The 22,648-nt window shown below is 43.8% G+C and overlaps 1 protein-coding gene across 3 annotated transcripts in view; it reads left to right on the top strand.

The window, feature by feature from the left end:
* Positions 1-22,648, top strand: part of LOC110536222 (polypeptide N-acetylgalactosaminyltransferase 9) — a 129,965-nt gene that overhangs the window by 46,489 nt on the left and 60,828 nt on the right. For all 3 annotated transcript variants that reach the window (XM_021621859.3, XM_021621858.3, XM_090190963.1), the window contains 2 exons: positions 1,768-1,942; positions 13,332-13,529. In XM_021621859.3, the coding sequence (XP_021477534.1) occupies positions 1,768-1,942; positions 13,332-13,529 (373 nt within the window). The remainder of the gene's footprint in view (positions 1-1,767; positions 1,943-13,331; positions 13,530-22,648) is intronic.

Raw genomic sequence — 22,648 nt, 5'->3', positions numbered from 1 at the left:
CTGGGGAGGCTCGGGCAAGTAGCTGCGGGGGGGGGGGGGGGGGGGGGATTTTTGATTATCATGGATTTATCAGTGGTGACCGTGTTACCTAGCCTCAGTACAGTGGGCAGCTGGGAGGAGGTGCTCTTGTTCTCCATGGACTTTACAGTGTCCCAAAACGTTTTGGAGTTAGCACTACAGGATGCAAATTTCTGTTTGAAAAAGCTAGCCTTTGCCTTCCTGACTGACTACGTGTATTGGTTCTTGACTTCCCTGAACAGTTGCATGTCGCGGGGGCTATTAAATTAAAACTCATATTTTCTGTTTTGCACTGTCAATCCCTTTAAAACCTATTCCTTGGTCCATAATTCTCCGGTGCTGCCGATGCATTCCAACTTTCTATTTATTTGCTGTGCACCAGAGGGGATCCTTTAATATTTCTCCCTCCTACCAAAACAGCCATGCAATTATTGCACTCTGTTGGGTTTCATCATCTTTTAGCTGCATCTGTGTAGCCACAGCTTGCACATAGGTCACAAACCATTATAGTAAACAAACATAAATGCGTCCACACACTCACATAAGCCAACAGGCAGGCACAGAGACATAGAGACATGCACCATACTCTCACGGTTAGTAACCTTAACCCCTACCATTAACCGAACCATAACCCTGACCTAACCTTAACCCTATTCTTAACCTTAACCAATTTAAATGTCAACTTCAAATCAAATTTTATTTTTAACATACAGGTTAGCCCTGGTGTTCATTCAGAGGTTGATTTATGTGCGGAGCAGGCGTCAGCCCCAGGCGTCAGTCCCAGGCGTCTGCCCCAGGCGTCTGCCCCAGGCGTCAGCCCCAGGCGTCAGCCCCAGGCGTCTGCCCCAGGCCTCAGTCCCAGGCGTCTGCCCCAGGCGTCTGCCCCAGGCGTCAGTCCCAGGCGTCTGCCCCAGGGGTCAGTCCCAGGCGTCTGCCCCAGGCGTCAGTCCCAGGCGTCAGTCCCAGGCATCTGCCCCAGGCGTCAGTCCCAGGCGTCTGCCCCAGGCGTCTGCCCCAGGCGTCTGCCCCAGGCATCTGCCCCAGGCGTCAGTCCCAGGCGTCAGTCCCAGGCATCTGCCCCAGGCGTCAGTCCCAGGCGTCTGCCCCAGGCGTTTGCTCCATGCATCAGTTCTAGGCGTCAGCTCCGTTATAAAACTGTACACGCCAATTGCCCTTATTATTCTTTCTCTCACTCCCATAGAAAGTCGAGTACTTAGCAACCTGATGGGAGAACCTCAAACACTTAGTTAATCCTCCACAAACATTACATTGGGCTCATTCAGTCAGATAGTCTGCCATTTGTAGAATTGCTTGTTTACCTCACAGCCTTTATTTCCTGGGATGACAGTGACACGGAAAGAAAGCTAGCCTCATCCCTTGGAATAGAGTAACAGGGAGAGAAAGTTTTTACAGTACAGAATGAATAAGGTAATCTGTGTTGTGCTGGGTCGCTCTAGTTTTACTTACTCTATGTAACTCATGATGCTGAGCTTTGTTGTGTGTTGTTCCTGGGGCAATTCATATCCCCATTCATTTCAGAATAACAAATGTATTGTTGTATACCAGATTCAACATTTTCTGCAAGCTATTAATTTAAAATAAAATGTAAAAATAAAATGTTATTTGTCACATACGCAGAATAGAACAGGTTCTGAAGTTCTTACTCACAGGCCCATTTGCAGTGAAGTCAATACTTGTCAGTGTTTCTGTTATCCAAAATAACTGATTCTCTTTCTCTTGTTTTTCCAGTGGAGCTGAAGTTCAATCTGGACCAGTATGTGAACAAGCGTTACCCAGGTCTGGTGAAGATCGTCCGCAACAGTAAGAGGGAAGGCCTGATCCGAGCCAGGATACACGGTTGGAATGCTGCAACTGCCCCGGTTGTAGGTTTCTTTGATGCCCATGTAGAGTTCAACACTGCCTGGTAAGAACTGTGCTTCATCTTCATACAGTATCTCCTCATTGTCTTTTTTACTCTTGGGGTTCATGTTAGAGTGCAATGGTTGTAGTCCTACATAATCGTAGATTAAATATGCGGGTCGCCCCTCAAGCATTTTGATTAAGCGTCAGCTAAACTGTGCTTACGCTATGAGGAATTGTTACTGAGGCAGCACATTCAGGGAACATGACCTCCATTTTGAATTAGTTAGAACAGTTAATAAGCTTTTCCTGAGGTTCAAACTCATCCCTTCTGAACTGTGACTAATGGCCAATAGAGTTTCAATTATGTTACCTGTACTGTACTCTAGTGTAAGTCGCTGAAATAAGCCTAAGCCTTGTTTTTACGGTGGTGGGACAATGAAATAAGAGATAACAGATTACATGTTGTTTTTGCCACATTGTTTCACCCTCCTCCAGCCTTAGGCTGTAGTGTTATAAGCATGATGGAAATGACTTAAGGGGGTCTCAACCCAATGTCTGGCTGGCACCTATGCTTACCACCAAACAAGTCACTCAAGCGCCTTGTAATTGGCACCTAATTTGAGCCTGTCATCCTGTCAGGCTTTTCAAGACGTAGAGTGTGTGGTGTGTTCCTGGGGAGGCTGGGGGGGGAAGCTGGGGGAGGGCTGGAACCAAAGGTTTGGGTAATAAGTTGTTGGTCTGCCTCCCTGGCTGTAGCTCAGGCACTTCACCTAACAACATACCACCGCTGCTTCATAACTGAAACATCCGCCAGAAAGGGAAGCGAAGACCACAAATATTTGCAGAATATATTTACATATCGCTTCAATAAAATTGTGGTTAAATATCTTGTTCAAGAATATTGCATTCTATCGTGTTATGAATAAAGCATAGAGTTTGACTGAAACATGAAAATCTAGGGCCTAGATTTACCATGGCAGGTCACATGGTCTGACTAGATTTACCAAGTCAGGTCACGTGGTCTGACTAGATTTACCAAGTCAGGTCACGTGGTCTGACTAGATTTACCAAGTCAGGTCACGTGGTCTGACTAGATTTACCATGGCAGGTCACGTGGTCTGACTAGATTTACCAAGTCAGGTCACGTGGTCAGGAAAAAGTCCTGGTCTCCTCCTTCCTACTTATGAACAAACAACTGTATGATTCCAACACAGATTTGACTATAATAAACAGCATCAAAGCTGAAAAAGACATACACAAATATGAGCACAGATAGTATCATACAAAATCAAACCAAATCACATATTGCCACAGACAGTCCATCTACTGTGATCTGATCCGCCAATCATTCATCACTGTCATCCTTTGACCTCTGGGCAGAGGAGGATCTCATGTACCTCGATTTTCACCCAGGAGTGCTTTAAGTGAGAACTTAATGGACACTCCAAACCCACAGGGTGTCTCTGCCAGTCAGCCAGCTACATCGGGGAGTTTGTTGGTTTCATCAGGAGTTGGAGTGGGTGATGATAATTGATACCCTGGTGGTTCCCTCATCTGTTTCCCCATCTGCTCCTGTTAAAAAATGGATGTGCTATTCCGCCCCCTCACCATCCTTTCACCTCCACGGGTCCACCCTCATTGTTTCTGATGTTCGCTCCCCTGTTTTACATGCAGGGATCTATCAAAATGATCCTTTGAGTTAGCTCACTTGCTGCCTTCATGACTCACGCCGCACGCACGCACGCACGCACGCATACCCTCATACTCACACTCTACATTTAAAGCGTGGCTTCTGTTCGATACGTCAGCCGTGCATTTGCTTTGCATGAGTCTCTATTTCTGAAAAGTACAGCTGTGCACTTGGACCCCAGTGATTCTATCGAATAAGCTGTGATATGTTAAAAACATAGAGATAATGTATATGAGATGAAAAGCATCAGCCACTACATTCTTGTAAGAAACAGGTTTTGTGTTGCATACAGTCCATTTTTCCCCACTTCAACTGTGAGTGTCCTTATACAGTATGTGTGCACAGAGCTGAGCATAATATAATCTATTTCAGTGGGAATAGGGGAAAAAACATGAAAAATTTGTTGAATGTATGTGGTGTATTGTTCTGCTAGCCCGCAACCTTAGATGTGTCCAAGCCCCTGTATTCATCATCATATGACTATGCAATATGGCACATACTACAGTAATAAGTGAGATGGATTGTTCCCCTGCCTTTTTGTCATGAGACACAGTGAATGACCTTGTAAAAACTACTAGTGCATACCCAGGCATCCAGTTTGCTGAGCCAAGTGAACCTGCTGGCATTCTGAAGCCAAGAAGCTGTCTAGTTGATATTGTTTACCCTTTGTATTTTTTTATTTTTATTTAACTAGGCATGTCAGTTAAGAACAAATTCTTATTTACAACGACGGGCCTACCAAAAGGGATAAGGCCTACTGCGGGGACAGGGGCCTGGGATTTAAAAAATTAAAAAATATAGGACAAAACACACATCACGACGAGACAACACAACACTACAAAGACACACAACACACCTAAGACACAACACACCTAAGACAACAACATAGCAAGGCAGCAACACATGACAACAACATGGTATCAACACAACATGGCGGCAGCACAACATGGTAGCAGCACAACACATGGTACAAACATTATTGGGCACAGACAACAGCAGGTAGAGACAACAATACATCACGCAAAGCAGCTACAACTGTCAGTAAGAGTGTCCATGATTGTGTCTAGTATGCAATTGATTACACACATTTTTGGATTTATAGGATAGTTAGATATAATTGCATCATACTTGGTTTATTTAAGTGTGGATGGTTCTCATGTGAATAGTTTTCACAAATGGAATGGATGGAACACATTCAGTTTTACAGGATGTTATATCATTGCATTATTTTGTGTCATCTAAATATGTGCACAATCCATTTCCTCCCTCTGAAGCCATTCCAGTACAACTATATATCCAAGGCTGAGAAACAGGGTCATTCATTCCGAGGCGAACATTCTAATCCCACTAAGCTCAATTTTTCTGTTCAGTAAATACAATTAATGTGGTGGAAATACAGCAGGGTTGTAATAAGCATATACGCCTCTTGAACTCTGAACTCACAGGGAGAGCCTCAGATAAATTGATATTGTTTATTTTTTTTATTTTGCACCATTGCAATCTCAGGTTATTAATGAATAGTTCATGCGAGCGCTATGTGTGTATGTGTGCCTGCTGAGTGTGTGGGGGAGATTAGAGGTTGTGGGTGTTGGATGTTGGCTGCATGGCTGTAATGAAATGCACGGCTCACAACCCCACGCTTTGATGGTGTTGTGATGCTGCTGCACCTTGTGATCCCACCGTTTCCCAGGATTCAGATTGAGGTCAGGGAATGGAAAATAGGACCAATAAAAGAGAAAAGAGCAATATGACTGTTCCAACCTCTTCCAAGGACCTCTCAACTGGTTTGGATTGTGTGCTTTGCATTCGTTGGATTCGTAGTTCAGAAATGTTTTATATATTTAAACAGAATTCAAGTAGGTGCTTACCTTAGACAAATTTGTGAACTGAACACTTGTTTTCCAAACAAAGGAAATGGGATAGATGGCTACCCACAGACCTTATCCCATGTAGTTAAATGTGCGAAACAATTAAAAAGTATTCTGACATATTTCTCAAAGCTTGGATATTAATAACTTTTAATCAGTGGCATAGGCAGAAATCTGTTGATGGCAAAGCCAGCAAAAATGTTTGTGGGACAAAATGTAGGCACTAAAATCATTAAATTATCATAAAAGCATTACCTACCCTATACCTTAATGTAATCGATCGCACACAACAAACCATCTAACATGTGATTTTACATTACAGATCAAATACTCTTGTAGGCCTATGTAAATCCATGACTCACAGACCTACACATAATAAACTAGAGGCCTATAGCTTAATTAATAGACTATGAGACTAGAATAAAATGCCCTGATATAACTGTAATAATCCTAATAGGCTTGGCAATCTCTCAGATCACTGTCTCAGAGACCAGGAGATAGTAGGGTAGGCAGCCACAAATGTAACAATTTAGTTTTTATTTAACTAGGCAAGTCAGTTAAGAACAAATTCTTATTTACAATAACAGCCTACACTGGCCAAACGCGGACAATGCTGGGCCAATTGTGCGCCAATTGTGCGCCCTATGGGACTCCCAATCACGGCCGGTTGTGATACAGACTGGATTCGAATCAGGGTGTCAAGCACTGAGATGTAGTGCCTTAGACCGCTGCGCAACTCGGGAGCAGGCCAATCAAAGTAGATCAGGTTTAGATTAGGTTACACACTGTATATTAAACCCCATCAAAGGAAAGGTAAATTATAACAGTATTCTAATACACATAATAATATTTCATAACCTATATAGACTAGAACAGTGGTCACCAACATTTTCTTAGTCGAGATCACATTGAGTCACAATGCAATTCTCTGCTGGGTGCAGGAGATCAAGTGCTCCTACAATGTATTGTGTGAGATCAATAGGGCCTCCCTATAGTGCATGGGTGGAGAAGCACAGAGCTAAGTTCTATTTCCAATTAAATTACATTCCTAAAAATGATAGGCCATTGACTGGAAATAGATATTGTTTCATTAATTTGCCTAATTTCATATAAGAGAGGTCTGATTTTCTCCATGTAGGCCTTCCCCTTAATATAAATAACCCTTATATTTCAAAACTGGAGTGTCAAGCTAGGCTGGACTGATGGTCAATCGGATGGAGGGAGAGAGTGGGATTTCTACAAGTGTTGAAAAAAACACTGTTGTAGTCCTAAAACAAATAAAACTCACTCATTTTCTGTACTCTTTGACAATCTCTCTCTAGGCATGGTTTTTAACTCTCTTTTCTACAGTCAGTATCAACTTTGCTGTGGGCTCATGGAAGCTGCTGTAGACACAGTGATCTAAGTTATCCAATTAGCCAGCGGTATGACTACAGGTGCACCTGATTTAGCTCTCTATCTTCACACTAATAAAATGGTTTAAAATGGGAATGCAGGGCATTCAGGGCAGCTGAATCAAGTGGACCATATATTGCATTATTGGTGAATAGGCTACAAAGAAAATATATAAAAACAATAATAGCCACCCTGATTGGCTGGGCCTGGATTCACACTGCCAGTTCCGGTGCTCCTGCTTTTAATGGATATAATGAAAACAGTGTTGCTGCGCTGTGCTGGTCTATTACTACAAGTATTATTTTGAATTCTGAGCTAAAGTGAAACATGCCTTTTCTTTCCCCCTCGCTCTGACTGACTGGTCTTGGTTTAGTGTTTATCCATCTTGAAAAGAGAAGGATGGTATAAACGCTTACACAGTGAGTGCTTCACAGACCACATACCAGGCAGGCATCCAAAAATACAGAATAGACAGAGATTTATACTGCTAATGCAACAGCGCTATCAAATCAGCCTGAATTAACCCCCAAGCCTATACTGTATACCAGGTAAACTGAAAACGTACAAAGTAATCTCAAGAATCTATCGGGATATTGGCCAAATCTATTTCACTGTAACTTTAAATTCAGTGTGAATTACCTTCCCTACCTTTAATCTGGAGCAGTCATTTTTACAGGATTAGTATATAATATTGATATTTATGCTACAGATTCAAGCATTATTTATCCAAAGAACTCTGAAGACTGGATATTCTAAGATATGTGCACAGTGTACAGTCTTAATGTGCTAGAACAGGGATGGACAACTGGTGGCCCGCGGACCCCCTTTTATAGGACTGCGGACCAATTTCATCCTACATTTTTTTAGGAACTCAGTCGGGATCTCAATTTACTTTTGAGAGTTAGAATAATAGAATACACAAGGTGCAATTTCTAAATTTGATTGTGCATCGGCAGTCACTCAATTAGCACATGTTTAGATTGGTAAATTAGTCTAGTGGCCAGCTATCTAAACTTGCAGTAAGCATGGTCGAATTACTGACCGGGGTGGGGGCCATTGATCATCAGATGTAGATACACAGACCCACAAGCCACTGTGGCTCCTCATGATGAGTTCAGCTTTTTTGTGGCCCCCTCCCCCATCAAAGTTGCCCATCCCTGTGCTAGAACATGACCAGAAGTGATGAAGTCTGAGATCCCCGCACACACACTCTCTTTCTCTCTCTCTCACACACAAACAAACACACACAGAAATGTGAATGCACACACACACAGCGTTAATGTTCTCATAAATGGAAGCTACAGTATGTCACAATGAAATTGCCTCTACTTTCTGCACAGGCAATTTACATGTTCTGCTGCATTTGGCCTGCAAACAAATTAAACTGATCCTATTTTAGGCACTTGGCGCCTGCAGTTCTGTGGGTGTATGGTTGTGAATGAAGCTAGATCCCATTATCTGATAAATCCGTGCTTGAGAAACTTTTCAAACAGGAATTCCATTAATCTGGAAAAATTGAGTTGTAATCTCACACGGCCTGCGTTCTGGGCTCTGTACAGAGGACAAAGGTAGGACAGATAAGGAGAGGAGCCATCCTCAGAAGGTGGCATGTAGACTCAAGTACACACAGATAGAGATTGAGCAGATTTTTATCCTGCCATATGACGCTCCACGACCCCAGGTATATGTGACTTTGCTTAGGTTGGGAAAATCAGTGTTGATCGTAAAATTAGACAATCTTTTAATTGGTTTTGAGTGTGTTAAAAACACACACAAGTGTCACGTTCTGACCTCTATTTCTGTTGTTTTGTATTTATTTAGTATGGTCAGGGCGTGAGTTGGGTGGGCAGTCTATGTTTGTTTTTCTATGTTTTGGGGCATTTCTATGTTTTCGGCCCAGTATGGTTCTCAATCAGAGGCAGGTGTCATTAGTTGTCTCTGATTGAGAATCATACTTAGGTAGCCTGGGTTTCACTGTGGGTTTGTGGGTGATTGTTCCTGTTTTTGTGTTTGCACCAGACAGGGCTGTTTTGAGTTCTCACGTTTCTTGTTTTTTCGTTAGTTTGTTCATGTATAGTGTCGTCAATAAATTACAATGAACAACCACCACGCTGCGCTTTGGTCCGCCTCTACTTCACAAGAAGAGAATCGTTACAGAATCACCCACCGCAACAGGACCAAGCGGCGTGGTAACGGGCAACAGCGGCACAAGGAGGAATGGACTTGGGATGATGTGTTGGACGGCAAGGGTTGCTACACATGGGAGGAGATCCTGGCGGGAAAGGATCGCCTTCCATGGGAACAGGTGGAGGCAGCGAGGAGAGCAGAGGCAGCCGGAGAGAGGAGCCGGCGATATGAGGGAACACGGTTGGCAAGGAAGCCCGGGAGTCAGCCCCAAAAATTTCTTGGGGGGGGGCTAACAGGGAGTATGGCTACGCCAGGTAGGAGACCTGAGCCAACTTCCTGTGGTTACCGGGGGGCTAGAGAGACCGGGCAGGCACCGTGTTATGCTGTGGAGCGCACGGTGTCCCCAGTGCGGGTGCACAGCCCGGTGCGGTACATTCCAGCTCCGCGTATCGGCCGGGCTAGAGTGGGCATCGAGCCAAGTGCCATGAAGCCGGCTCTACGCATCTGGTCTCCAGTGCGTCTCCTTGGGCCGGCTTACATGGCACCAGCCTTGCGCACTGTGTCCCCGGTTCGCCTGCATAGCCCAGTGCGGGCTATTCCACCTCGCCGCACTGGCAGGGCGACCGGGACCATTCAACCGGGTAAGGTTGGGCAGGCTCGGTGCTCAAGAGCTCCAGTGCGCCTGCACGGCCCGGTCTATCCGTCACCACCTCCACGCACCAGCCCTCCGGTGGCAGCTCCCCGTACCAGGCTGTCTCTCCGGCCCATCCTTGCAGGGGCTCTCTCCTCTCCAGCGCTGCCGGAGTCTCCCGCCTCTCCGGCGCTACCAGAGCCTTCCTCCTCTCCAGCGCTGCCGGAGTCTCCCGCCTGTTCGGCGCTACGAGAGCTACTCAGCCCAGCGCCGCCAACGCCGCCCGTCTGCCCAGCGCCGCCAGTGTCGCCCGTCAGTCCGGCGGTTCCAGAGCCTTCCTCCTCTCCAGCGCCGCCAGTGCCGCCCGTCTGCCCAGCGCCGCCAGTGCCGCCCGTCTGCCCAGCGCCGCCCGTCTGCCCAGCGCCGCCAGTGCCGCCCGTCTGCCCAGTGCCGCCAGTGCTGCCCGTCTGCCCAGCGCCGCCAGTGCTGCCCGTCTGCCCAGCGCCGCCCGTCTGCCAGGAGCCGCCAGTGCCGCCCGTCTGCCAGGAGCCGCCAGTGCCGCCCGTCTGCCAGGAGCCGCCAGTGCCGCCCGTCTGCCAGGAGCCGCCAGTGCCGCCCGTCTGCCAGGAGCCGCCAGTGCCGCCCGTCAGCCAGGGGCCGCCAGTGCCGCCCGTCAGCCAGGGGCCGCCAGTGCCGCCAGTCAGCCAGGGGCCGCCAGTGCCGCCAGTCAGCCAGGGGCCGCCAGTGCCGCCAGTCAGCCAGGGGCCGCCAGTGCCGCCAGTCAGCCAGGGGCCGCCAGTGCCGCCAGTCAGCCAGGGGCCGCCAGTGCCGCCAGTCAGCCAGGGGCCGCCAGTGCCGCCAGTCAGCCAGGGGCCGCCAGTGCCGCCAGTAAGCCAGGGGCCGCCAGTAAGCCAGGGGCCGCCAGTGCCGCCAGTCAGCCAGGGGCCGCCAGTAAGCCAGGGGCCGCCAGTGCCGTCAGTCAGCCAGGGGCCGCCCGAGCAGCTGCCCCTCTGTCCAGAGCAGCTGTCGCCCCTCTGTCCCAAGCTGCTGCCGCCCCTCTGTCCCGAGCAGCTGTCCCTCTGTCCCGAGCAGCTGTCCCTCTGTCCCGAGCAGCTGTCCCTCTGTCCCGAGCAGCTGTCGCCCCTCTGTCCCGAGCTGCTATCGCCCCTCTGTCCCGAGCTGCTATCGCCCCTCTGTCCCGAGCTGCTATCGCCCCTCTGTCCCGAGCAGTTGTCCCTCTGTCCCGAGCAGCTGCTTCACCTCTGTCCCGAGCTGCCCCTCTGTCCCGAGCAGCCCCTCTGTCCAGTGGGGTCATTGAGAGGGGTGGCCATGGTGAGTAAGCCAGGGAGGCGGACAATAAGGCGGACTAAGACAATGGTGAAGTGGGGTCCGCGTCCCGCGCCAGAGCCGCCACCGCGGACAGACGCCCACCCAGACCCTCCCCTATAGGTCAAGGTTTTGCGGCCGGAGTCCGCACCTTTGGGGGGGGGGTACTGTCACGTTCTGACCTCTATTTCTGTTGTTTTGTATTTATTTAGTATGGTCAGGGCGTGAGTTGGGTGGGCAGTCTATGTTTGTTTTTCTATGTTTTGGGGCATTTCTATGTTTTCGGCCTAGTATGGTTCTCAATCAGAGGCAGGTGTCATTAGTTGTCTCTGATTGAGAATCATACTTAGGTAGCCTGGGTTTCACTGTGGGTTTGTGGGTGATTGTTCCTGTTTTTGTGTTTGCACCAGACAGGGCTGTTTTGAGTTCTCACGTTTCTTGTTTTTTCGTTAGTTTGTTCATGTATAGTGTCGTCAATAAATTACAATGAACAACCACCACGCTGCGCTTTGGTCCGCCTCTACTTCACAAGAAGAGAATCGTTACAACAAGGCTTTTTATTTTGTAGCATGTAGACATTCAATAAATCAAATCATGAAAATAAACAACGGATACAATAATCAGTTTTTCCAAAACGTCTGTACATTTTTTTTTTTTAAGTCTTGAAACCAGGCAAGGTAGGAATAAAATGAGAGAAGCTCTAGAATAACAACTAATGGCAAGACCTATTGCCACAATGTATTCACAATATTACATGAGTCATCGCTGAGGGAAAAAACACTATTTGAATATGAAACCAGATTGAATCTGGACAGATGTCGGTGAATAACCCTCCCGGTGATGCTGCATATGAAAAGATAGGAAGAGCAGAGGGGGAAAATGACAAGCATCATCAGTCAAACCTGATCCCTCATTGTTTCTACGCCTTGTCTTCTCCCTCATCAACACTGGGATCCCTGAGGTACCTATTGAGGTAGCTAGTGTTGAGCATGCTGCTAACTACCTCTGGGGTGCTACTGTACCCTAGACTCTGAAGGACAAGGGAAGATGAATGGCTGATGAAGTGTACTGGAAAAGGGGGTTCTGGGTCCTCAAGGTTAGAGAATGCATACAGGATCTACCATCAGCAACATCTCAGCATGTGAGATTGTATTCATCCTTGAGTTAATTAATCTTTATGCAGTCATTTTCAATGAATTTCAAAGTGTTCATTGACAATATTAAGTAGCATTGCAATATTCTTTATCACCCTTCAATAATTATGTTTTCATCATTCCAGTTTGACTTCAAAGCACATATGGTAAATAATGTTTGTCAGACAATTTGGTTCATCAACACCTTTCTTTACCTGGATACAAACCAACTTTCCAACAGCAGATAGTGAACTCACCCCCTCTCCCACACAGACTTTTATCATTGCCATTATGCCTTAAAGTAAGTAGCGACCCAGGTCTCTCATATGCCAATCTTTCTCAATGAGATGGGAAGCTTTTTACAATCACTCCACTGTTATTAAATGATTGCTTTTACTAAGTAGTGCCTCTGTCAGTCATTTTTACTGGCAAACCCACTTATAGCTCCATTTGGATCCATTCCTCTGCACTCTTTCCACTACCTTGATGTGATGAAGAATATTTTTTTTTGGAAGATAAATGGGCTTGGTTTTAAAGAAATGGAGAGAAAGGGGAGGAAGCGAGAGAGAAGAGGAAAGAGAGTTTAATAAAAGGTGGTGAGAGAGATAGAGGATTAGAATGGAGAGAGATAAGGGAGAGGGTATTTTTAAGAGTTACCTTAAATATGAGTCGTAATTGCGGCCTCCTGTCAGATTGAGAATAATGCTTGACAGGAATGGATATTTGCTCTAAAACTGTACTGAACCGTCCGACATTAGACAGATGATCAAAATATAGCCAGGGCTGGCTAAATAATTGACAGCGACCCTGGATTATTCCCTTACCATCTATCTAACGGTATCAGCATACATGCCTTAGGCCAAAGGAGTAGGAAAGAAAGGAAACAAACACATCAACTCTGTAGCCAGCCACTTCAATGACCTGAGGACACCAACACCAAGACTGCTTCTCACTGCTTGATGTACTCTGACACAGAATGTGCCAAACAACACCCTAGAGCACGACCCATTGTTGAAGACTGGCAGGCTTTTGGAGGAAGGATTTTTATTGAGGATCACTGGCAACCCTGTACATGGGAAATAGTAGCTAAAGATCTCAAGGGAGCCAACACTGCTTTTTTATTGCTGGGCATATGTATTCAATGTATTTCCTTACTGTTTTCCCCACCTAAAGGTATGTTGATGGATGTTTGTTTGATGGTTGTGCTTGAGAAAACTATTCTATGACAGTGTCACAGTACAGTAGCTCATCCCTGATGTCTGTCTCTTCTCTTAACTAAGGGCGGAGCCTATCCTGACCAGGGTGAAGGAGGACCACACCCGGATCATCCTCCCGGCCATCGACAACATCAAGTTCAACACATTCGAGGTGCAGCAGTACGCCAATGCGGCCCACGGCTACAACTGGGGCCTGTGGTGCATGTACATCATCCCCCCTCAGGAGTGGCTGGACAAGGGCGATGAGACAGCTCCCATCAGGTAACACCCCTCACCATAGCTGAGCACCCCCTCCATTATAGACGAGGATCTTTGATCAAATACGGATAGCTAGGTCCCGGATATGACTTGTACATTGTTAGAGCCATCAACTATATGGCTCTATAGGTCTTTGGTACAAGTGTACAGGCCAAACAACCAACAGTGAACCTCTCTATTGAAAAAAAGTATCTAATTAAAATAATAAATATCTTAATATTGATGTGTGCAAGAGGAAGCCTTGAATATTGGGTCATATGTGCTTTTACATATGGTGGGTGAGCGTTGTACATTACTCTAGTTTACACAACTGTGTTTATTGGGTTAGTTCTCTACTGTATGGAAGCAATAGTCACTGTAATCATAGAATGTATGATTATTACCATAATTATTCACCTAGGGTCCTCAGGTAAATCATGTCTTATGTATTTTTATACAACGGGTGATTTGGAATTCCCATTGTTAGAGCCTATTCTGCTCATGATATACTTAAAGTGGAACTGACAGCATTTTAGCAACATTAAATCTTATTAAAATCTGTTCACATACACCCCTAGAAAGAATGACACCTTTTTTTATTTACATTTTTGTACATTTTCTGATAAGCGAGCACTTGGATATGGTCATTTTCACATTTTCATAAATTCTCAGAATGTTTGGGAATGACGTATAGTAAGTCATTTGTGAAAATTCTCTAGCGGCCATGCATTTGGACAATTAATACACACTGCAGCAAATAAAACCTAATTAAACATCTGTCCTGACCAGGACCAGAGGCTACGGAGACCGGTGTGCCATAGCTAATCAGACCTACAGTAGGTCTATATGCAAAGAAGCCATGTGCCACATGGGCCTGCCATCATTCACTTTGAACTGGACTGTGTGTATACAGGCAGTAGCAACAGCTTGACTTTAGATCATTAGAACACATTTGCCAAAGCCACAAAATACACCTGAATGGATTTCTGTAAATATGTACACCGAACAAAAATATAAACGCAACATGTAAAGTGTTGGTCCTATGTTTCATGAGCTGAAATAAAAGATACCCAACATTTTCCATAAGCACAAAAAAGCTTATTTATATCAAATTTTGTGCACAGATTTGTTGACATCTATGATTGTGAGTATTTCTCCTTTGCCAAGATAATCCACCCACCAGACAGGTGTAGCATATCAAGAAACTGATTAAACAGCATGATCATTACACAGGTGCACCTTGTGCAGGGGACAATAAAAGGCCTCTAAAATGTGCAGTTTTGTCACACAACACAATGCCACAGATGTCTCAAGTTTTAAAGGAGTGTGTAATTGGGATGACGACTGCCAGAATGTCAACCAGAGCTGTTGCCAGAGAATTTAATGTTAATTTCTCTACCATAAGCCGCTGCCAATGTCATTTTAGAGAATTTGGCAGTAGGTCGTCACAACCTCAGACCACGTGTATGGCGTCGTGTGGGCGAGCGGTTTGGTGATGTCAACTTTGTGACCAGAGTGCCCCATGGTGGCGGTGGGGTTATGGTATGGGCAGGCATAAGCGAAGACATTGAATACATTTGCATTTAATCGATGGCTAGGTAATGTTAGGCTCCGTCTTTTTATCTTGTTAAATAAATAGTTAGCAACTGCGACCCAAACTGGCCATTGTTTTATTAGAAAAAATATGTCTCTTTATAATGTCTACTTACAGTTGAAGTCAGAAGTTTACATACATTTAGGTTGGAGTCATTAAAACTTGTTTTTCAACCACTACACAAATTTCTTGTTAACAAACTATAGTTTTGGCAAGTCGGTTAACACATCTACTTTGTGCATGGGTAACAGTATAACTTTAGTCCGTCCCCTCGCCCATACCCGGGCGCGAACCAGGGACCCTCTGCACATAGACAACAGTCACCCACGAAGCATTGTTACCCATCGCTCCACAAAAGCCGTGGCCCTTGCAGAGCAAGGGGAACCACTACTTCAAGGTCTCAAAGCGAGTGACGTCACCGATTGAAATGCTCTTAGCGCGCACCACCGCTAACTAGTTAGCCATTTCACATCCATTACACATGAACACAAGTCATTTTTTTAACAATTGTTCACAGACAGATTATTTCACTTATAATTCCCTGTATCTCAATTCCAGTGGGTCAGAAGTTTACATACACTAAGTTGACGGTGCCTTTAAACAGCTTGGAAAATTCCAGAAAATGATTTCATGGCTTTAGAAGCTTCTGATAGGCTAATTGACATCATTTGAGTCAATTGGAGGTGTACCTGTGGATGTATTTTAAGGCCTACCTTCAAACTCAGTGCCTCTTTGCTTGACATCATGGGAAAATCAAAAGAAATCAGCCAAGACCTCAGAAAATAAATTGTAGACCTCCACAAGTATGGTTCATCCTTGGGAGCAATTTCCAAACGCCTGAAGGTACCACGTTCTTCTGCACAAACAATAGTACGCAAGTATAAACACCATGGGACCAGGCACCCGTCATACCACTCAGGAAGGAGACGTGTTCTGTCTGCTAGACATGAATGTACCTTGGTGCGAAAAGTGCAAATCAATCCCAGAACAACAGCAAAGGACCTTGTGAAGATGCTGGAGGAAATAGGTACAAAAGCATCTATATCCACAGTAAAATGAGTTCTATATCGACATAACCTGAAAGGCCACTTAGCAAGGAAGAAGCCACTGCTCCAAAACCGCCATAAAAAAAGCCAGACTACGGTTTGCAACTGCACATGTGGACAAAGATTGTACTTTTTGGAGAAATGTCCTCTGGTCTGATGAAACAAAAATAGAACTGTTTGACCATAATGACCATCATTATGTTTGGAGGGAAAGGGGGAGGCTTGCAAGCCAAAGAACACCATCCCAACCGTGAAGCACGGGAGTGGCAGCAGCATGTTGTGGGGGTGGTTTGCTGTAGGAGGGACTGGTGCACTTCACAAAATAGATGGCATCATGAGGATGGAAAAGTATGTGGATATATTGAAGCAACATCTCAAGACATCAGGCAGGAAGTTAAAGCTTGGTCGCAAATGGGTCTTCCAAATGGACAATGACCACAAGCATACTTCCAAAGTTGTGGTAAAATCACTTAAGGCCATCAAAGTCAAGGTATTGGAGTGGCCATCACAAAGCCCTCACCCTATAGAAATTTGTGGGCAGAACTGAAAACGTGTGTGCAAGCAAAGAGGCCTACAAACCTGACTCCGTTACACTAGCTCTGTCAGGAGGAATGGGCCAAAATTCGCCCAACTCATAGTTGGAAGCTTGTGGAAGGCTACCCAAAACGTTTGACCCAAGTCAAACAATTTAAAGGCAATACTACCAAATACTAATTGAGTGTATGTAAACTTCTGACCCACTGGGAATGTGATGAAAGAAATAAAAGCTGAAATAAATCACTCTCTCTACTGTTATTCTGACATTTCACATTCTAAAAATAAAGTGGTGATCCTAACTGACCTAATACAGAGAATTTTTACTAGGATGGATTAAATGTCAGGAATTGTGAAAAACTGAGTTTAAATGTATTTGGCTAGGTGTATGTAAACTTCCGACTTCAATTTAGTATTTTAACTTATTAAAACAAAAGATAAATAATATTTGACCAGCCTTTGCTGCTTTACTTGCAGATGTGCATAATATGCTGCGACCCTAGTCAAAAAGTATTTAATAACTCTAAATAACAAAAACATAGCTATAGGTTGTTGCAACATTTAAACCTCAAACATGTTTTTCATTTAAAAAAAATTTGCACTGCATGGATCACTGGTACGGTTGAATGCAGCATTGCTGTTTGGCGCACTCAAAACTTTTTACTAGCCTAGCTAGGACTGTGGCATGTGTCTATACACTTTCCCTCCACTGCACGCTTAAACGGGACCCACGAAATCAGCGCAATTGAAGTTGAATTCACTGATGCGAGTGCTGTAATTTTGTGGGTCCCATTGGTGACTCAACTGTTGACTTTATACTTACGAATGTGTCCTATTTGGCCCACGAGCCCTGTGTTTGACACGTGCGCTAGCCAATTAGCCACGTTATGTCTGACTTGTGATCATTGCCCTTGCTGGTTTAATTGTTTTGACATTCCCAGCCTTAGTTGGTTGTCCGTTTTTGTTCAAAATATTGAGTAATTGAAACTGAAACAATGCATCTTGAATGGGTTGTGGCAGCAAACAACGTACCAGGCCAGCTGTGATTTGCAACCTGATCGCAAGAAATGCATTGGTGAATTATATTAATTGTGCATTGAACTGCATTTATCCATTGTGCCAACAATGTCATGGAATGTCATGGAATTTTCAGTCAAATAGAACTTATTTTTAAAACATCGTATAAAGTTGATTTTGAAGTATAAACTGGGAATTTGATATCTGGACTGATATTATGTCTGTTTGTTTCATATCTGCAAAGTAGTTAAAATGCTGTCAGATCCACTTTAAGCAATAAGACACAAGAGGCAGTGGCCATTTACCTGTGACTGTATACATGATATAGCACTGTCTAGTGTGCTTTATTGCTTTTCTGAAACTGTTAACATGTTAAAATGACAATGATTTACATATTTTAATTAAAATGTTATTTTGATAAGTCAATTCATACAATGTCATTCTTTCACCAGAAGATATCCACTTAATTTTCGAACGCTTTTAAAACACGGAAGACAAATGCGGAAACTATGGATACAACCTTGTCCATGCTCGGTATTATCATAATTTATTTGCGAGCCACTAGAAATCCCTACATTAGCATGTTTCTGTTAACCGAAACATCCTGACAAAATACAACATATTACTGCCCTTACACAGTACCCAAACCGTCCGTGCACAAATTGATTTTTGCCCCCCCCCCCCACACCAAACGCAATCACGACATGCAGGTTAAAATATAAAAACAAACTCTGAACCAATTATATTAATTTGGGAACAGGTCAAAAAGCATTAAACATTTGTGTCAATTTAGCTAGCTAGCTTGCAGTTGGTAGCTAATTTGTCCTATTTAGCTAGCTTGCAGTTGGTAGCTAATTTGTCCTATTTAGCTAGTTTGCTGTTGCTAGCTAATTTGTCCTGGGATATAAATGTTGAGTTGTTATTTTACCTAAAATGCACAAGGTCCTCTACTCCGACAATTAATCAACACATAAAACGGTCACCGGAATCGTTTCTAGTCTACTCTCCTCCTTCCAGGCATTTTCTTCTTTGGACTTTCTATGGCAATTGGCATCTAACTTTCATAGTTACCACAACACGACCGAACTCAGTTCATCTTTCAATCACCCACGTGGGCATAACCAATGAGGAGATGGCATGTGGGTATCTGCTTCTATAAACCAATGAGGACATGGGAGAGGCAGGACTTGCACCATGATCAGCGTCACAAATAGAACTGACTTATATTTTAGCCCTTGGCAACGCAGAGCAATGACATGTATGTTTACATTTATTTTGCAACACTGGCGCATGCGACTGGAGCGGTCTGGTCAGCATGTTATGTGCCTGGACCTAAACTAAACTGCCGAGAAAATACCCGATTCAAATGGTTGCCCAATCAGGCAGGCTACAGTAGATGCAAGGCATTTGAGCAGTTATTCAAATTGCCTACACAGCCAATCGCCAAATAATGCTTTTGGGAACGGGTAGAAAAAGTTATCAATCTAGAGGCAAAAAGGACATTGTGGTAGTTTAATTCCAAATGCCAAAAAGTACAAAAGGAAAGTTGAAAATATAGAGAAGTGAGGGCCAGAAAAGTAATGTTCGGAAAAGATTTGGTGAAGTGGTAAAAGAGGATGATAGCAGTGCTGGCTATGTTATGTGTGATGATTGTGAGGCTTGATACAAATTCGACAGTCTCAAGATAGGACTTCAAATAGGTCTATGGCATGTCAAGTGAACTGTAGCCTACTGTTTGCATGGGTTAAATGGAATCTGAAATCTGGACTTTGACTAACCAGAATAACCTAATGTTTTTTTGGCAAACTCCAAAGTCCTCTGAAAATACTAGTCCCGTGCGAATCAACGTCCCTGTGTTTTGAGTTTGACAGGTGTTCAGCAATAAAAAATATTTGATTGATAAATTGAACAAAGTGTTGCGCATAGCCTATATATGAAGGGCCTACATGTGTGGACGTTCACAGTGAATGCTTTTATTTAAACGTTTTGTGCGAATGGAATGAACATCGCCAAATACATATTTTGCGCCTCTGGAATGACGGACATTCTGGGGTAATACAGTACATACCTAACCAACGTTCTCTGGTAATACTAGTCCCGTGCAAATTGAGCTATAACCTTAATAATAACTCCTGCAGAATTAAGCCTTTCTTGCAGAAAAATTAGACACCAAATGTAGGCAAAAATTGGACTTGGGAACAGGAGTGGAGAAATATGATTTATTTTTTTATTTAACTAGGCAAGTCAGTTTAAGAACAAATTCTTATTTACAACGACGGCCTACCAAAACGGATAAGGCCTACTGCGGGGACATGGGCCTGGGATTAAAAATAAATACAATATAAATATACGACAAAATACACATCACAACTAGAGAGACAACACAACACTTACATGAATATAGACCTAAGACAACAACATAGCAAGGCAGCAACACAATGACAACACAGCATGGTAGCAATACAACATAACAACAACATGGTAGCAACACAACAACTAGACTGAAGCATTCATTTTATAGATATATTACATTGAATCTAATCGATAATCTATCGATACAAACTACATGTATATAATTACAGACAACTCGACTAACATATAGCCTACGAAAATCTCGGAAATTATAAGCAGAAACATATCTAAATCAGGCAACAACAAAAAAATCCTGCACCCCTTTCACAAACTTGTTCTGCAGTCTTTGACTGTAGCCTATAGCGCATTTTCTATATTTGCAGGTTAGGGCTGGGTGCCGGACTCAGATTTTCACTTTATTACATACGGTTGTGGTTGTGGATGGGTTTTTAGCAATTGTGGACGGGTGCGTGTGAACAAACAGCTGACCCTCGCACCACTATTACATAGGCTATTCCCTGCACTTTACAGCATAGACTAGAGTTTTGTACCCACTTGAAAACAATAATATAATTATTCATTATACTGTGTTGTTGTAGACAGAAGGATTGTTCCTAGAAACATGGGAGCTTTTCCGGCGCAGCCTCGAGAGCGCACATAGTGTAACTACCTATGATTTCGTTGTCTGATAAACTTATTTTTTTCTTTCGCTGTGTAAATGTACTGAATATATTCACTGCAGTATTACGCCTATCATTGAGCTTATAAATTATTGTCTAATATGCTTATGCTTTTACTTAGGCTATAGGTTAAATCTCAATCCGGTATATGTTCTGTTGCACAATTAAGCACCTGGCTTCTCCACTGCCACGGTTATTCCTCTTAAATCTTGTGGAGTCCCAGGAAAAGCCAGATTACAAAAGCTTGTTGGACACTTAATTCAAACGTTTTTCTTTAGCCTACTAATAGCCTATTGGAGGAGAGATGCACGCTTGCTCTTGCTTGCTGAATGTAATATAGGCTACAGTACTAAGAACGGGCGGGGTTTTGGAAAGGAGAAGCCCACATTTTCCTATAGTAGACCTATCTTAACACTGGGATACATCCTGACGAAATAAACCATAAGAGTGGCCTGCTAAGGTATCTTGCTTGTTCTTATAAACTGTTGAGAATAAACCCAAACTGATCCAAATGGTTGCATAGTCAGGCCTAGGCTGTAGGTCTATGCAGTTATTTCGGCATGAAACTAAATAGGACATTTGAGCGGTTAAAATGCGCCTACTTCACTGTAGTTAACAACCTATGGACAATTGTGTATTCCCTTGATAACAATAATACATTCATTGTTGCACTGTGTTGTCGTAGTCCAGGTATAATAATTGTCTGGTTTAAAAACGTAGACCTATGCCTAATCAAAAGTGGAACTTTGCGTGCCCGGGGACCACAGAGCGCAGCCTGGAGGAACGCAGTACAGATTTGCCATTTCTTCATCTGTTCACTTTATTTTCTTGCACTTTGACGGGTAAATATTTACCTTATAGTTCTAATATTTAGCGAATAGCCTAATATCTAGCTTCTTACCTCGGCTACACATCACAAGCCTCTCTCTTCCAGCGGTTCCTGTGCAGTTGTTCCTGTGCGCAACAGGAACAACTGCAACAGGCTATAGGCTACAAACCCTTTCCGCAATAGGCCATTCCTCTTATTGTGAAATCCCAGGAAAGCTATAGGCTGCAAAAGGTAGAGGCCATTTATTTTTATACTAACCTAATAGCCTATTCGGGGAAAGAACCAAGCTTGTTTTGACTAATTGCCGAATGTAAAACAGGCCTACAACATAGAAAAATCAATTTCGGGGAGTTCATTGGTGTGATCACTTTTACCGGTTATGATAACATTGTTGCACTGATGCATCACAAATAGTTGCACAGGACATAGCCTAGATGAGCACAGTGAAAAATACCCAAAGGAATAGACAACCAATGGAAAAATGGAAATCACTTGTAAACCACTTGAGCAATGAGGCAATGACATGCCGTAAAACATGTGCAGGCTAAAGGGCGTTTGTTGTTGAATTGCTACATTTAAATACAAGTTACTACATTATTTTTCATTAGGGCTACATGTACATTGAATTATTATTTGCAGTTGTCACTATGACAATGAACACACCCTGAAAACACTGAATGGTCTGAACCGGTATCTGTGCCTTAGTGACCTCATAAATTGTCTTGTGGTACCACCTTATTTATTAATAGGCAGTGCAATAGGATATGTTGATCAGATGATTGATAGGTGCAGGACTGTAGGAAGATAAACTTTCCAGTGGATGCTCACCAACGTTTTATAGTTTTGTAGCCTAGTTGATCATTATAGTTATCGTTATAGGCTTGGTGGATGGCCCTTATCTCTTACACAACACAACTAACGTAATTATCACAACATGTTGTTGTAACGCTGTTGTAACGAATACTCATGGATAAAAAGGTGTAGATTCACACGCAGAGCGAGGCAGGTGTTAATTTCGCCTTCGCAGAAGGCAGGAATCGTGGTCACAGGCAGGCAATGGTCATACACAGGTAGGCAATGGTCATACACAG

Source organism: Oncorhynchus mykiss, chromosome 11, assembly GCF_057628025.1.
Source record: "Oncorhynchus mykiss isolate SJ-2025 chromosome 11, ASM5762802v1, whole genome shotgun sequence".
NCBI lineage: Eukaryota > Metazoa > Chordata > Actinopteri > Salmoniformes > Salmonidae > Oncorhynchus > Oncorhynchus mykiss.
Note: the sequence above shows the minus strand (reverse complement) of the source record. Positions and strands in the feature narration are given on the sequence as shown.